Source organism: Aphelocoma coerulescens, chromosome 14 (assembly GCF_041296385.1).
Source record: "Aphelocoma coerulescens isolate FSJ_1873_10779 chromosome 14, UR_Acoe_1.0, whole genome shotgun sequence".
NCBI lineage: Eukaryota > Metazoa > Chordata > Aves > Passeriformes > Corvidae > Aphelocoma > Aphelocoma coerulescens.
Window position 1 is genome coordinate 12571856 of NC_091028.1, and position 17065 is coordinate 12588920.

The following is a 17065-nucleotide window of genomic DNA, read 5'->3' on the forward strand; positions in this document are numbered from 1 at the left end:
CTTGTCAGCAGAGTTAACAATTTCTATGTCTCTGCAGGGAGTAATGGGCAGCTATTGCAAGAACCAGTTTCTGGCACAAGTTGTTCTTGTTGTAATTGCTTTTGAATTCTTATTACTTGTTTAAACTGTCTTCCAGAGATACTCTGATATGAACAGTGTAGTAAAAGGGAAGATAAATCTTTTGGGTAGGAAGAAATATAAAAGTCTAGATTTTTTTGAGTTACTCCCTGCTGACCAAGTTGATTTATTTTCTGTTTTAATGAAACAGTCATCCTCTTGCTGTGATACACATCAAGCTCTCTTGAAATCCTGCTAACTTTTCTAAGCAGGGCAGAAATGGGGTATCTGGCTTTGGCTGAGAATATGGTCAGTATCTGCATCCTCAGTTGGAGAAGTCAGCTGTTCACCCAGTTAAACTGGGACAGCTTTTGGGAATACTTCACAGCTCTGCTCTTGGCTCCATTAGAGGATGATGCTTTAACCTAGTTAGGAGTTTTTTGTACTCAGTTTTGCTACTGTGTTTGCAAATGACATTTGACTCAGTGCTCTTTGTATTCCCAGAGATAAGGCTTTGTGGCTTCAGGTGGTTTTCTGCAAATGTAGCAGCCAAGGCTGATGGCATCCAGCCTATTTTGTGACAAGCCTTTCATTGAGGCCTGATGGTTTCCAGTGTGACTTTGGCAAAGACATCACCTGCCTTCTGGAGAGCTGGCCCACTTGTCAAGGTCACACAACACCTCTTGGCTCACCCGTCTGCAAGTAGCTGGCAAGGGGAAAATGCAGTTGGCACTTTGTAATAACTGATATATTTGCAAGGCTGGCAGAGAGGATGAGTGAAAAAATTCTCTGATTTTTTTTTTTTTCTAATTGAGTAGACAGAGGTCTTGCAAATGCACGTGCTCCTGTCTGGATGGCTTGTGACAGCTGCTAAAGATAAACATGCTGTTTCTCAGTGTCATTTGACTGTAGTTAGGTAGTTAAAATAGCTTTTTCTTTTCCACAAATATCTGTCTGGTTTTTGTATTCTGTTCCTTTCAGTGATAGTGTGTCCAGGTCAGCAGATTTTCACAGATTTGTGGAATACCAGGTTGGAAGGGACCTTGAGGTTCAGCTATTCTTGACAACAGCCTGGTCTGGACAAGATGGTCCAGCACTGGTTCCAGCTGAACCTTAAAAGTGCCCAGTATTGGGGGAAAGTTTAGGTAAACCCATAACCAATATGCATCATGAAAATCTAAACCAGAATGTCTGACTCTACAGCAAAGTTGTGTTTACCAGGAGTGACTTTCATAATCTTGGTACCATCATGATGTTAAAATAAGTGTCAGACACATCTGATATACAGTGTTAAAAAACCTGCATTTTTGTAGTTTAAGGTTATAAGGGCTACAAAATCAATATTTGGTCCTTCAGAATTCAAGCATCAGGACAGTTACCAAAGTTTTAGCATCTGTATCAGTCCATGGCTTTTGTCAAGGAGAGTGGGATGCTTTTGGTATTAAATTGGGATTCAGTTCTTTGTGTGACTAAATCATTACATGGAATTTGATGGAATCATATCTGGCAAGAATCTTGCTGACAGCCTCAAGTTTGTACGTGGGTTTTCGTCGTTTAAAGGAGCTGTCTCTCACTAGATTGTTTCTTATAATTTTCTGTGCTTAGTAATTTGGAATTGTTAGGTTTGTATATGCTGTCCCCTGCATTTTCCCTCCTTGCTGTGCTAGGGGAGTGGGGACTTAGCTGAAACAAGAGGGAAATAACTACCTTCTCCTCCTCCACACTCAGCTGTGTTTGTCAGAGGCAGCTCAAGGGCTCAGGTTGTCCTGCTGTTGTGGAGGAGCTGCAATTCTCTTCTGTCTGAACAATAAGCTTTGTATCTGTTTGTACAGTAATGAACTGCTTTTGTTTCCTTCAGGAACCTGCTCTGCTGTCTGGAGCGTTTCCATTTACAGACAACCCTTGCCAAATTAATTTTATTTAATTATCTCCCAGGGCTAAGCTTGAATACATTTTGTGTTAAATTCACCGTTTCTCCCTCTTCTGAACGAAATGGACTTAATATCCTTGTTAAAATCTGATTAAAACTAAAATTGAGTTTTTTGAAGTCTGATTATCCCATGAAATGGAATTTTTAAACCTAATTATGAATGGATTTGCATACATTCTTAGTGCCATTGAAAAGAAAGTTGAAATAAATTTATTAATGAAATCTTCCTCTGCTGTCTCTTTGGGCCCTGGTGATTGCTGGAGAGCGAGGGAGAAGGAAGGCAGGCGAGAGTGAAAACTCTCCCTCTTTTGAAATATGCCCTCTCCTCTCCCAATTAATTCCGGAGCTGTTTTGACCCTGTCTCATTTTTATTCCTCCATGCCACACAGCCCAATTTAGGTAATTGACGGCCTTTCAGGGGGTAACTACACAGTTGAGCTGGTTTCATGTATTTAAAGCCTTTGTGCATTCTGAAGGGAGGATGTAGTGGGCAACTTTTGTTTCCACTATTATGTTCTTTCTCTCTTTCCTGAGGTAACCCTGACACCTAATCAATAGGCACCTCTCGTTTCTCCTTTCCGAGGAGCTGTATCTTGGAGCGTTTGTTTAAAACCTGCTAAAAAATGGATAGTTTTACAGACCCTGGTGAATGTGCACATGGAAATTGGGGTTGTTTATGTAGTTCCTCGGGTTTGCAGCAAAAAGGCTTCTTTGTAGGATATATTTGAATCTCTCAGTACAGTAATTGTGCCCATCCCTTCAGGATTTTGCAAGTCCTCTCTGGGAAAGGGTGTGCCAGTGACGGATGTGTCAGCTTGTCTGACTTGGTGCAGAGGGCAGCAGGCTGCCTGTGCAGAGAGGTGTTGGTTTCCTGTGAAGGCTCCTACTTGTTGAACCTTTCTGTGTGTTTCTTGCACTAATTGAAGAGTTCATCTCCTTACATGAAAAGTACAACTTGAAGATATGACTTTTTAATTTTTCAGCCACTCACCCTCTTACCTAGGCTTACAAAAAGCTCTTTGCCTGTTTAAGCATTAGTTACAAAGATTCTTAACAGTGTCTTCTTTCTGTCATGTGCTGTGTGCAGATTTCTTTTTCTTGTTAAATAAATATAGTAAATGTGGTAGAAAAAAAAGGTGTTTTGGCAGTTCAGAAATCCTGGTCTTGATACATGACTCTGCTAAGAGTAAATGCTCAGCATGTGGCCAAGTGTTCTGTAAGCGTTTGCATTTGCAAAGTTGCTTTCAAGTACAGAGGGACTTGTTTTCCATATGCCTTTGTGCTTTCATTTAATCCTGTCTTTGCACAGGTCTAGTACTAAACATACTGATGGTATCAAGTTCGACAAGAAATGTGGATTTCTGGCACTGTTTCTTTGGGGTGCTTCTAAAGTGGGGAGTTCTAGGAGAGAAGCTGTGGCTCAGCAGAGGAAGGAGAGATGGGCTGAGATTGGAGAATGCTTTTAGATGGCATGTGCTCAGGTTATAAACCAGAATGGTTGAAGTAAGTTAAAAATTTTCTTGGTAATGTAACAGGAGAGCTTGAGAATTCAGACAAGCTTTGGAGGAAAGCAGCTGAGTGAGGGAGCTCTGCACCAGCGACTTAAAATTATTTTGTGTTTTAATGGCTGCAGCTTTCATTTGTGCTTTCTGAAACTGTTGTCTAAAGACACATTTAGCATCTCAGGTACATAATACTTATTGTATAAATAGGACTCCCTTCTACACTGAGGTTATAAATGCTCTGCAATATCTTCCCAATCAAGTTCCACTGAAATCTGGGGAGTTGGGCATATCTGATGCACCTTTTCCTCAGTCGTGGAGCTGTTGTACCAAGCTGCAGTCACACCAGCAGCGAGCAGAATCTGGAAGCTGAAGATCCTTGAGAAGCCAGGAGGAGATCTCCAGGAGGGTGGATGTTTTAAAGACTTTGGGAAGGCTGTTTAATTCTTTTTTTTCTTGTCTGGTTGGTTCTGTAGCATCCATTCACTAAGAAAAGGAAAAGTAACTGGTTTGTGGGTAGTTCTGTATTGTAGAGCATGGTGAAGCGAGATCTTGAAGGTAAATGTGAATGAAAGGAAACATGTAAAAGTGGTATGAAAAAGGAGTGTTTGTTTCTTTTAGCAGAGAGACTAGGAGCTTTCTCTTCCGTGGATACATTTCAAATTTTGACAGTGTTTATCATCTAATCTTATTAGTCCCTCCCCCAGTAGCTTCAGGCATTGAAAGTGTTCAAAGCCTGATGATAGCAGCAAGCCAAGATGATGTCCAAGTGCTTGTGACCCCAGTGCTGTCCTTATCAGAATCCCAGTTCCAGGAGCTGTGGCAGACACAGGGAAGCCACAATTGCTTTTGGCTGCTCTGAACCCTGTGCTGGATGCAGGTATCTGAGCTGAGTGTGGGTTTTTGAGAACAAGCTGCCAAAAGGAGAAGAGTAATTGTTGAAATGCCACTGTTTACATCTAATGCAATTATACTTGAGCAGTTCCACTTTCTCGGAGCAAGTCTTAAAGTCTGCTTCTATCTCCTTCTGCCATGAATTATTCATTCCTTTTGGATGAGAGTGATTGGGGTTTGGCTTTAACAGGCAGGTTTATTATGCCCACTTAGCTCCAACTGCTTTGGCATGCTCTAAGCCTCAGTTATTTTCCCAGCACCTGTTCTTAGCATTCATTGTTCTTGATGCTAAAAGTTTTGGAGTATGTAATTCAGCTCTGGTTTTGGGAGTGGGAGTCTCAGGGGATGGAGGGAGTTGGTTTCTTTCTTTTGTTTTCCTTTGCAGCAAGCATAGGAAGAGCTTTTTATTTAAATCTGTGCTAATTGCTAAGTCTGAGGGTAACTGTTGTATTATCACCATGTGTCAAAGAACTTGGATGTGAGACACTTTGTATGTGTGGCTTGGGAGCTTTGGATGTTAAGGAAATAAAGCAGAATTTCAAAACAAGGTGGGATTGATGTGCTCTGCCCTTCAGGGAGAGTGGTTCTGAGGGCTGGTGAGATTGGGATATCATAACACAGGGGTGCCACCACCTCTGCAGCAGCAGTGACACTCTGGGTTCTTCTGTTCTGACAGCTTGTGTCATCTGCTTTGTACTGGGACTGCAGCATTCAGGTCTTGGTGTGTCTCATGTTAGTAGATGCCTAGAGCTGATGTGCTAATGGGCTTCCATAAAACTTTCCATTTTAAATGTTACTTGTCCTTCACTTTGAATATTAAATTTTTAGAAACTTAAAAAAAAAAAAAAAAAAGTATGAGAGAGAATTACTGCATTTGTTTAAAGTTCTGAAAGCTTTTTTTAGCCAAACAGTTCAAAGAGTGCATCTCACTAATCAGAGGAATATTTTTGCGTCCCCAGGGTGGTCACAGTGTTTTAATTGGAACTCAGGCTTCTTTGAAGTCCTTTTTAATCCTCCCTGAGCTGGGGGAGAGGGTTTGAAGACAGCTCTGTAAATCTGAAATTTCTTCGGTTTATTTACATGTGTCTGGGGACGTGTATAATTCCTTTTCCTGGATGGAGCCTGTGGACAGCTGAGTGGGAAATGTGCTTCCTTAAGTGGGGAGGCCTGAGCCAGGGGTGGGGGTTCTGCACAGTGAGCTCACGTGCTCCTGGATTTGTTAAAACCAGGAATTGAGCAACAGGCTCTGAATGGGAAATGAACTTGGTGGGAAACAATGTGGTAGCTGATCATGAGGCTAGGCTAAGCAAAAAGCTGGGATTTAAACTCATGTTTTAGGATTAACTGATTAGTATGACTTGCAAAAATGGTGTTGCATACTGATTTTTGACTTTTACCAGTTAGGAAACAAAAGATTTAGGAGACAGTGCTTACAACTGATAGCTTTTATCATCTATTAAGTCAGTGTGGGGTTTCATTTTCTTACACTGAACTAGTGATTTTTGGGTCTCCCTAATCATATTGCCCAGTCTTTGTGCCTCAGTTTCTAAAATTCAGGCCTTGCTTTGGTCTGGTTTCTAGGGCTATCTCAGTTGTTTATGTACTTGATGTAACTGCCACAAACAGGGCCTCAGTGGCAGCTGACACCTTTTTTGCCATCTTAATACAAATGCCCTGCAGGAACCTGTGACTGCTGACAGCGCAAGCATTTTCCTTAGGCATTATCTAATTTTGTTGTTCTGCTATTGTTTTTCATGATAAATATAATAATTTATCAGCTGTGTTTTCAGTAAGGCTTTTAACCTCTCACATTTGTTGAAACTTGGATGTATTATGTTCTGTTTCTGGCAGAGCTGAGACATCTGTTGTGAAAAGATTTGAAATAATCTTTTACTGAATTTGGGTAGTTTTTAATTAATCAAAGCAACAGGCTTAACCTCAATTTTCTATCTGAAAGAATAACTTAGAATTCCAGCTGAACATACAAGCAGTATGCTTTTCATTCTTTCTAAAATTGTTACCATAAATTTACCTGTGACTGTTATTGGATTGATATTAAAAAACAACCCAGTTAAAAGAACTTCTACTGTAGCTTAAAGTTGCAGTTTAAAGTGGCCATTCCTGCCATGAGATTGAATAAGTATGTGATTGTAATCAGAAGTAAATAAGAATAATATATGGGATGTCAAATCACTTTGTATAAAAGCAGTTGAAAATATGGTCTAGATTCTCCCAAGGACCTGTCTCCAGCCATTAATAGTATTTCCTCTTGCTCAAGGTTAGGGGCTTTGTGTTACTGCTGGCTAATATTTTCAGCTGATAAGAGTCTGGGTAAACAACAGGATCAATAAAGATGTTGAAAACAATACAAGGACTTAGGTAAATTAATATTCTGCAAGGATTATCTCAGACAGGTGTCAAAAGAACAAGACCATCAATTCAGTGCAATCTGTAAAATAGTCAAATGTACATAAATTGTCAGTAGCCAGCCTTGGCTGCAGCAGGAGCTCTCCTGTCAGACAGGAGCCCTGGCTATCTGGAAAAATGATGTCTCTGTGTTGGTAATTTCCATGGGGGTGGAAGTTATGCCAGAAGGGCATGTTGGATGCATGAGTTATATTTGGTTTTAGGTTTTGGAGGATTTTTGTGTCTTGTCCCTGTGTCCCACTCCTCCTTCGTTGAGAAGAAGCTGATGATGTCTATTTCTAGGCTGCTCCAGGTCTATTCAAATGTCTTGAGAGTGACCTTGCAGCATGGAACCAGCAGAGGTTTGGTAAAATTGTCTGTTTATTTGCATAGAAACTCTTGCCTAATTTGAAAGTTAAGGAGTTAAATATTTTTATTTCAGATGCTTCTGTTGTAACCAGCCCTCCCTGCTGGCCCTCAGCTTGGTGAGGAGCAAATCTCTGAATGAGCTTTTATTCATTGACATGGAAGTTAAAAAGAGAAGCTTCTGCCTGATCTTCTGGAAGTTTCATTTATTGCTTTCATTTTTTAGCTGTCAGGGTTCTTTTCCAGTTTTGTATAATCTTGGTAATTGGCCTGGAATGGATTTCAGGGTTTCTAATGACCCTCTGTTGAATGATATCTCTGTGAAAGATACATCATCTGTCTGTTTGGAGTTTGTTTCCAATGAACATATCCTTGTATTTCAGTCTGCTTTTCAGATACTAATTTTTTGTTTATTACTATTTACAACTATCCAAATGCCTTGAAAATCTAAGGGTTCTAACCCACAGGATTAGAATACAGAATTGGTATTCTGCTGTGATTCTGTTCTTTGTATTAGTTTGATTTGCTCCCACCCTCCTCATGAAGTCTCTTGGGTACCCTGTCCACACTGTCCTCTCAGCCCAACCTCAGAGTGCCAAAATGATTGTTCCAACTCCAGTGACAAATAGAAACTATAGGAAAAGCAACCCTACTTATGACTCCCCAAAAGAAGTTTTTATTAATTTCACAGCATTATTTTTACCTTTAGCTGTTGCTTTTTTCTCAAATTAAGTTTGTGATTAGGAAAAAGACTTAAAATAGCTTTTGCTGCTGCATTACAATGAAACATTACATTATTAACTGTGTTTACATTTTGTGCTTCAAGTCTTAAGGGCAGTAGGTATGAAATTGTGTGCCACAATAATTTCCTTTCAACGTCATCATTAATATATAATTACATTCACTAAATTGTGAATTGAGAAAATACATTTGCTTCTCTGATTGTAAAGTTTGTGCTGACATCTCTGTTAGCATGAGAGCAGTAACAGCCATTTTTAAAATCCCTTTTGATAATTTCCAACTTCACCACTTCTGTGCTAGTGCCGGGGAATACCTGAAAGGTGCTTTAGAAGTTTGTGTGGTTTTTTTCTTCAGTGTCTAATCTGTTGGGTTAAGACCTCAAGAACTCATTATTTTCTTGTATAGGAAAAACATAGGATAAGAATATTCCACAGCTTTGCAGAGACACTCCGTATGTCTTGAGTTGTATGTTGAATGCCTTTATTGCTGCCTTAAAAATGGTTTCATTTAATGAAGGTCTCTTGATGACTCTGTGAAATTTTTGTTTCACCATGACCTCTCCAAGCTTTAAGTTATGTCACGTGACTGAGCATGCAGTGGCAAACCCAAAAGCTGAGTATTTTTATCTTTCAGATCAGCAGGTTTGGTGCTGCTCTGTGTATATTCCCTCTGCTTGAGGTCGCTGAAAGCCTTTCACTTGCGAGGTTCCACTCCACTGTGGAGCGTGGGTCAGTTAGCAGGTTTCTGTGGACTGTTCTGTGCTTGCTCTTAGAGCAGTGGTAGGGATGAGAAAGAAGTTGGACCTGTTGAAATGTCTGCCCAATGGTGAATTATTTTTCCCAAAGTAAGATTAATTTTATCTTGTTGAGCCCATATCTATATCTTTAAAGTAGAAATGGTACTTGAACGAGGAGTTCTTACGATGCCATATTGTTAACTTTGGGAGGAAAAAAGCTTTCTTCATTAAAATCCAAAGAAGCCTATTAACTAGAATCTAATATAGTTTTCTTCCTTTTTTTTCCGCCCCTCTTCAAATTAGGGCTTGATTGGATTAATTGCTAATTTTGCAATTGCTTCAAAAGAGACGTATCAATTGTCTTTAGAATTGTCAAGGCACTTATAAACACTTAAAATGTTTTCTTACAAATAAGTTGTTCTTCTGCTTCAAGTGGTTAATGGGGACATTTGCTTTGGTAAAGAGCAATTGGATTTGTTGATTCTATCTGTACACAAATAAGAGTTCTCTAAATGAAGGGAACCTCTGAGGCTGAGATTGCTTATTGCTTCCACTTACACTGCAGATTTCCTCCATTTACTTTGTACATAAAATATTAAGAAGCCACTTTGTTGGAGAAACAGTCTCAGGTATACCTTAGTTTTGTGGGTTTGACAGGTCTTGGCACCTTCATTTGAATGAGTAAAGGTTTGTGACTGTTCTTCAAAACATTTTAATCAAAGTGCTGCAAAGCACTAAATGTGTCCTAATTGCCTGGAAACATTGAGGATTTGTCTTTGTGACTAATGTGTGTAGGAGATTCCAGACCATATGGATTAGTTACTGTAGTCAGGAATAGAAAGGGAGGATGTAGGCATGGAGGTACCAACAAACAGGGGTAACTACCTGGACTGGAGCTTGAAGGGGCTTTTCTGCAGGAGAATTGTTGTTGTGAAAGTTAATTCTCAACTTCCAGGTCTGGACACCAGATTTTAGTGGCAATATTTTCCTCTAGGGGAAGGGGAGCTAAGGAATGTTCCCAGGGAGGGGATGCATATTTTGAGGAGAAAGTGATATTAAGCAGTTTATACCTTTCTCATAACAAACGTTGAGTTAATATGACCAAATTAAACCTTAGGACTCTCTGCTGTACCCTGGGAAGTCTTTGTGAGCTGTTGTGATTATTGTTATTTGTTGAACTTTCTTGCAGGGCAAGTCCTTCCAGGAACTGAGCTGCTTTTGGACTTGGTGAAGCTTCAGAGATAGACAGGAGTCCTGTAAGCCAGAGATAGAGGAGTTAAAGCAGTTGAGGAGATCAAATATACAAAGAGGATGTTTGAGACTCACTTCAAGCATACAGGAAAAGACTATTACAGGCATTCCATGACCGTTCTAATCATAGAGAAATATTTAAAACAACTAAACTGCTTTTCCAGAAATCTTCTCTTGTTGTCATGTTACCATTCTGTTTGTTCTTCAGATGCTGTTGTTTTCCTCCCTAGGAAGAAGATTAAATTATTTTTGTAAAAGTAGAAAAGGTTCTTCTTGGGGAGAGGAGAATTTCAGAATCTTCTTATGTTTCCTTATACACAATACAAAAACAGATAAGGAACAAAATAAATATTTTGTACTTCTGGGGGATTACCTTTAAAATAACCCAAACCAAAACCCACAAAAACACCTGGAAATTGTTTTTCATAGAAGAGAATGAAGCAGATGTGGCTTCCCTTTCTGTGCCTTATTTTCTTAACAAACGCTTTAATACAAACGTCTGTCTCTGGTCTTTGTCAGTTAATTATGTTTAAGTGTAAAACTGAAAATACTGTGCCAAAAATCTGGTAATGTTCCATTTCAATTTAATATGACTTAGTTGAGACAACCAAATCTGTCATTGTATATTCATACTGAGCTAAAAATGTAAAGAGAAGTGTTAATTCAGCAGAGTTCCAAAAATATGTAATTCTGAGTAATTTAGTATTATAAATGTGATATTAGTTTGGTAGTTTGAATCAAATTTAATTAAACTAAAAACAGTGAAGAACTCAGTCCTCCAAACATAGTTGATGAAGTGCCTATTTTTCTCTTTAGTTTTACTTTTGTCTTGCACTTCCATACATAAAATTTAATGTCTGATCTCTAGCTACAATCAAAACTCTTCCTTTGCTGTGCATTTTGAAACATTTTATAGAAGCAATAAGAAGTTGACATTCTAATAAATTATAAATTAAAAATTTTTTTCTTTAACATTTTCATCTGCTTACAGAGTCTTGGTTTAAATGTTACTTCAACAGCTAATTCTCAATGTGTAACTGTCACAGTTTGTACTGAAATGGTAATAGATCCTTAACTAAGAACAGAGCATTCCTCCAGATCCAAGGAAATGTTAGTTGTGTGCATTAAAAAAAAGTTATACAAAATAACATAAGCCATTTTCCTTAGAAGTTTAAAAAGTTTGACAGTGGGCACTAAAAGTCATTATATGACTTGTTTGGACATCCCATTAAGTTAATTTTTCACTTCACTTGAATGGTTTTACGTTTTCATCATTCTTAAATTGCTTCTTTTCAAATTATCTGTGCTTCAAAGGAAGGCAAAGAGCTTTGGTTTTGTCCCCCTCCTGCCTTACTGTGCTGTAAACTGCGGGACTAATTTGCTTGTTTAGGGCAAAAGAAAACCTTGTCCAAATTAGGCTTAAATTCAACTGTTTGTTTTTATGAATTTTGCTTAAGGAAAGGGGGTCTCAGGATGGGAAGGTGGGACAGAGGAAGAACATTCTAGCTTTTGGCTCCTTGTGCCTTACTCAGGAGAAGGGAACTGAAGGCAGTGATTTCATTTGCTCCTGCATTTTGGAAGCCACTTTGTCACTTGTTCATGTGAACTTTGATTACGAAGCACACAAATCTGTTTTGGTAATACACTGCCCTGAACTGGACCCTTCCATGTGTCCCTTTATAGGTTTTTGCGTGCCTGGTGCACACAAGGTGTGGGGTTTTTGGTGGTTCCATGGGCTCTGTTACTCCGTGGGGAAGGAAGCTGCCTACAGGTTTGCAGAGCAAACATAATGGCAGTTCTTTCAAAAAGGGAGTTCTGGCTCTGTTTGGGTGAGGACAGGGTTTCAAAGTTCCCTCAACAAGCCATGGTGTTCCAGTAGTGTTGGAAAGCTGTGTTGTCATAAAGATCCTCTTAAAGCCGATTCCTTGTCTTTTCTAATACTGGTTTTGGTATCAGCTGTTCCATAGGGAATGGACAGAGCTTAGCAAAAATTACAGACATCAGCCAAGGCTCTCAAGGCCAGAACATGCTGCTGTGTGTTGGGATGCTGACAAATTTCTCTCTTTCCATGGCATTGTTTGCAGAAACTCGTGCAATGAGAGAGCTGGTTACAGCTGGTTGGTGTTTGCAGTGCTTTGGGACTTGACCAATTGTCATCAAATTGAAAGCTCTGATTTAATTTTATTGTGCATGCAGCATCATTCCTCTGCTCGGATCTGTGGAAATTCAGCTTTTGCCAAACTGCTGGTGCTCAGGGTGGGGTGCAGACCTCGGAACCAGGCTTTGAAACCTCTCAATAAGGGTGTTTGGCAGCAGAGTGCATGCAATGGTGTCTTTGTCTCTCATCACCTGACATGATTTAGTGTTACAGAAAGTGAACTTTTCTTTACAGGGGATTGACTGTGTATCTACATATATCTGACTGTATATATGTATATCTGTGCTGCTCCACTTAAAAAGAAATAAAGTAATGAAAGGTATCTAATGCCAATAAAACATCGTCCAGAACTAAGTGTAAACCTAAAGCTGCCAATTGCTGGAACTGAGATTGGGAGCTGATTGTTGGTTTGAATGGCTGAACAGATGAGGATGATTGTTTTTTATTGGAAATCCGTCAGGAGCTATCATTACTAGAAATCTGTGGCTTTTGTAGTTCTCTCTCATTTTACTATTGGATTAATTTCAGTTCCTCATCTTAGTCCTAACAGATTATGGTCTGAATTTCTGAAAAACTGAGAAAAAAATCAAGGCAGATACACTATTTTTGTGCATAAAAAAAAGGAATCTGTGAAGAATCTGTGAAATTATTTCATTGATGCAGGGACCAAACACTGGTGTTGGGGGCTGGCACTCAACATGGCCAGAGGTACTAACTATCCTTATGATAAATCTGCTGTATTTAGGTCATTTATTAGAGGCTTAGAAGTGCATTTTTCAGAGCCTTGTTGACTTGGCATTACATTGTACAAAGATTTTTCCTGTGGAAATTGGTGTGTCTGCTTACAGCTTCTTTTTGCCAAACAGCCTAAGTGTGCCCAGTCCATTTTCCTGGGGTGTTTCCTCTGATGCCCAGCCATTAGTAGCCCTCAGTAAAGAGCTGGTGAACTGCTCAAGTTAAGTATCCCTTCAGGCTCAGCTACAGAACTTTAAAGTGTTATTTAATGCTGCAGCGCATTTGAAAATTCAGGTGCATGTTGGCTTAAAGTTGACTTGTCTCTGCTACCAGAATTTTATATTCAGATGTTTTAGCCAAGCTGTCTCCAGGTTGTGTCTTGGTTTCTCCTCATAATTCCCTTGGCTAGTGAGTGTGATGTGATGTCCTGACTGATTTCTTTGCTGCAGTCTGTGTCTCTACTGTCTGATGGGAGAACACTTCCATCTGTTTTATTGTATATTGACTATTAAGACTTGGATGTAACATAAGTGGTAGTAGAGGCCTCAAAATTTTCTGCTGAGGAAAGGTACAGGTTTGTAATTCTGGAAGTGAAACGCAGGAATCTTTCAGCTGGGATTGCCAAAATTGAATCCTATCTGCACCAACTCAGTGTTTAACTAATTTTCACTTGACTGGAAGTGACAGATGATTAAAGAGAAAAAGCGATGCCTTTTTATTGATGTGAGTAGTTGGCTGAAAAATATTTTCATCAGAGAAAGGGCTTCTTTAGTCCTAGATTTAGTCAAATCCAATGATCAGGCTAGAGGCACTTCTCCTGTTCAGGTTTTGGAGTGGCAGCAGCCTCATTCCAGCACTGTATTCAATAGTGTAGAATCTGACCAGGCCTAGTTTCACCTGCCAGCAACAGTGGAACCTTGACTTGCTTTTTGGGGGACATGATAGATTGTGTCTCTGCAGATTTCACTGCTGCAAAACTGACTTCCCACTTGCTCCCTATGAAAAGCCCTTTCAAGGTCTCGGTCACTCTTCCCCTTTGTGGGTGGTGCATCTTGCTGGAGCACGAGGTGTGTGTACCCAGTACATACAGGGATGCTCTTTTCAGCTTCCTTTCCTTTGGGAAGGGTGATAGAGATGCTTCTATTTTAGGGTGGGAAAACCTTTCTAACGGTGCAAGACAAATTTTTATTTTTATGGCTTTAAGAGAGGCCTCCAAAAGAACAGTTTCCTCCTGCAGAGACTGCTGATGGAACTGCCAGACTGGAGCTATCTTGATCCCATTCCATTACCTTTAAGGATTTGTCACTGGATTTGATGGAAGAATAAACCTATTTCTGACAACTCCAGAGTTGTCGCTAGCAGGTCTGTAGAAGTCTCTGATCTCTTTGACAAGAAAAGATTATCAGTGACATCTGAAGTGTTACCCAGAACTGAGAGATTTGGGTTTTTTCTCCTGTGGCTCACCATGGAGTCACGGTGTGTGTGAGGGCCTCTGAAGTCAGCACACTGGTAACTCTGTGGGAGCTCTTGAGTCACCTATGATGTACCTGAACCTCTGTGCTCTCAGAGGATGTTCAACAGTAGCCACAGTTGTTGAATTGTACAGTCTGTATTTATGTTATTTCCTCCTTTTCTTACCCTCTTACTAATCCTGTGCTCTTCTTGTGGTGGCTTTGGATTTTATGTGAGCTGGCCAGGCTGCAGCTCTGTGTTGTTCTAAGGGACTGCAGCAGCTTTGGCCCCAGGAAATTGCCTTGGCTGCTTTTGGTGAGACCTGTTTTATGGTTATATATGGAATATAGATTTGCAGCCAAGGATTTGTTATAAGTTTTTATTTCGTTTTAATTGCATAGGACACCTGATGACCTCTCGAGGCAAATTGTGGCCCTGCAGCAACGGGAGCTTGTCCTGAAAGAGCAGAACTCCACCTTCATGAACAGGTGAGTTACTCCAGGAGGGGATGCTGGTAGCAAGACTGCTATGTTAAAGCACAGAGAAAGGAAACAAGGACTGCAAACTGGGAGACCAGCTCTTTGTATTTCTTTGCTGTTCCGTGGAGCCTTCTGTGCTGCCTTCTATTCTTTCTCATTGATAAAGGGCTTTTTGCTTACTGAACTCCTTGCAGGAAGAAAAAGATGAAGAACTGTAGGTGATGCAGTGAAGAGTTAATCAAACTTTATGTTATGAGCTACAGTGTTTGCAAGGGGAAGTGAGTTGCTTTCCTAGACCATTTCATCTGGAAAGGGAATGTCACAAAGCAAAATGTGCCAAGTACCCATCTGGGTATAGGAAAGGGAGTAGGGGCTCTGAGAACTGTGATTTGACTGCTAAAAAGGACCAGGTTGTAGAGATGGTGGAGGAAAAGGATGTTAGCAGTTCTGGTGGCAAAGTACTGCCAGGCTTTGAGAGGAGCAGTCTGTTTATGGAGTGAGATGCTTGTTTGAAACATGACGGTGTTTAAACCATTGCCCTCCAGTGGGAGTGAATATGTAATGGGGAAGTGAATTTGTCTGCCAGAGCTAAACTTTCCAGACTGCACTGGTTCCACAGCCTTTCTGAACATGGTTCCACAGCGTGCCAGACAGTGCTTCTCACCCTCAGTGCACATATTCTTGCTTCCCTCCCTGTTTAATTCCTCACATTGGGAGCCTTCTGTCCGTTCTTGTTCAAAGCAATACCTCTGCCTTTCAAAAAGGCCCTGGACTGTTTGCATTGCAGGGTCATAGCTGCCTTGTCTGAGCAACAGGACTGTGGAGAATTTCAGCCTTTGGTGTAAAAATGCTGAATGTAAAGCAGTCAAATACTGTGTGATTGAGCTCTGGGTGGGCACACTTAGCTTGACCTGGGCAGCATTTCCTGATATGTCTCCTGAGGTAGGAGCTGCATTTTGGTTCAAGAGATGATCGTGGTTTGGGCTCCGCCTTCCTAATGATGGGCAGGATTCAAGCCAGGTGTTAAAAGCTTTGGTTGTGCTGGTGCTGTTAATGAAACTGTTTAGTCACTTGTAAAATGGTTAGCTAAGTGTAAATTCCCAGGAATGAGCCAGCCAAATTGTTTGGTGGTTTTTGCTGGGAAGTTTACAGGGGAGGAAAAAAAAAAAACTCTCACGAATATAAAGAAGACATTCTGTATATTAAAAATAAACTAAGCAAACCCTCAAATCCACAATTGATTAAACGATCAAATAAAAGAATGATGGTAGTGTTCGAGTTACTGATTTGAGGGTTTTTTTTAGTCTGTTTTTCACGACCTCTCAGAGAAGTGCTTTTTCTGAATTTATTAATGGCCATGGGTCTGTTGAAAAAGCAGCTTTTTGGTAGTGCCTGTTCATCTAGATATAATTGTGCCAATTTAGTTTAAAAATAAAAACATGATTAAAATTACTTTTTGATTTCAAGTTAAATGGGCTGTAAAGCTGCTCAAATTAAAATTCTGACATTTTCCTGATGCAATGCTGTGTGTCATTTCTGAAACTGATAATTTTGACTTTCTTCTATCACATACTTTATTCTGCCTTAAAAAGAAGGCAATAAGATGAATTTTTAAAAACCTTTCAGTACAGGTGATTTGAAAGTTCCCAGCAGAGGGCTTTGAATTTTTGGAAATAAAACGTTGTTAAGGAAGCAAACCTAATTTTCTCCTTTCCATAAATCTTTTCCAGATTTAGCTGATGGTCTTCTCTTTTATTTGTTTCATAATTGTGTTCAGGATTGTCTGTGTATTACAGTAACTTAATATGTGATCATGCCTCCCTCTAGTGATGGAGGCCAGCACTTATTCAGCTTTCTATTGTTATTTTTTTCAGCCACAGGTTCTTTTGCCCTTAGTTGAAATGTGTTGTCTTTGGTGGTGATAGTGCAATGTTTGATTTATACAGTCAGTGGTTCTGTGTGTACAGAGCAATGTGCAGTACAAACACCACAACGTTTGTGTCTACCCTAAAAACTTCGGTAAGTTTTCTCCATTAAAATTAATGAATTGGCAGATGCTTAGGAAAACATCATCAGAAGTCAGCATCTGAATTTATGAGAGAATCACAAATAGTCCTGGCTTACCTGTTGCTGCAGTGCAAAAATGTAAATGTGTTTAGTAGAAGAAGAGATTTGAGTGTTAAAGAGGGTTCTGTGGCCTTCTTCCCTACATGGCAGATATGGAGTCTTTGTGCAGTGGATGTGTGTGTGTTCATCACCAAGCTTTTAAACACAGGCAGGAGAGTGCCTGGAAGGTGGTGGGGGGTTTGCAAGCTGACTATTCTTTCTCTGTCTTTACACTGCAATCATCTTGGTTTT

The 17065-nt window shown here is 39.9% G+C and overlaps 1 protein-coding gene across 14 annotated transcripts in view; it reads left to right on the top strand.

Annotated features, from left to right (window-relative positions):
- Nucleotides 1-17065, top strand: part of MAD1L1 (mitotic arrest deficient 1 like 1) — a 349002-nt gene that overhangs the window by 21841 nt on the left and 310096 nt on the right. For all 14 annotated transcript variants that reach the window (XR_011155161.1, XM_069029432.1, XM_069029437.1 and 11 more), the window contains exon 10: nucleotides 14630-14716. Coding sequence is in view for 13 of the 14 variants with exons in the window: in XM_069029432.1 (XP_068885533.1) it covers nucleotides 14630-14716 (87 nt within the window). In the remaining variant the exon portion in view is untranslated. The remainder of the gene's footprint in view (nucleotides 1-14629; nucleotides 14717-17065) is intronic.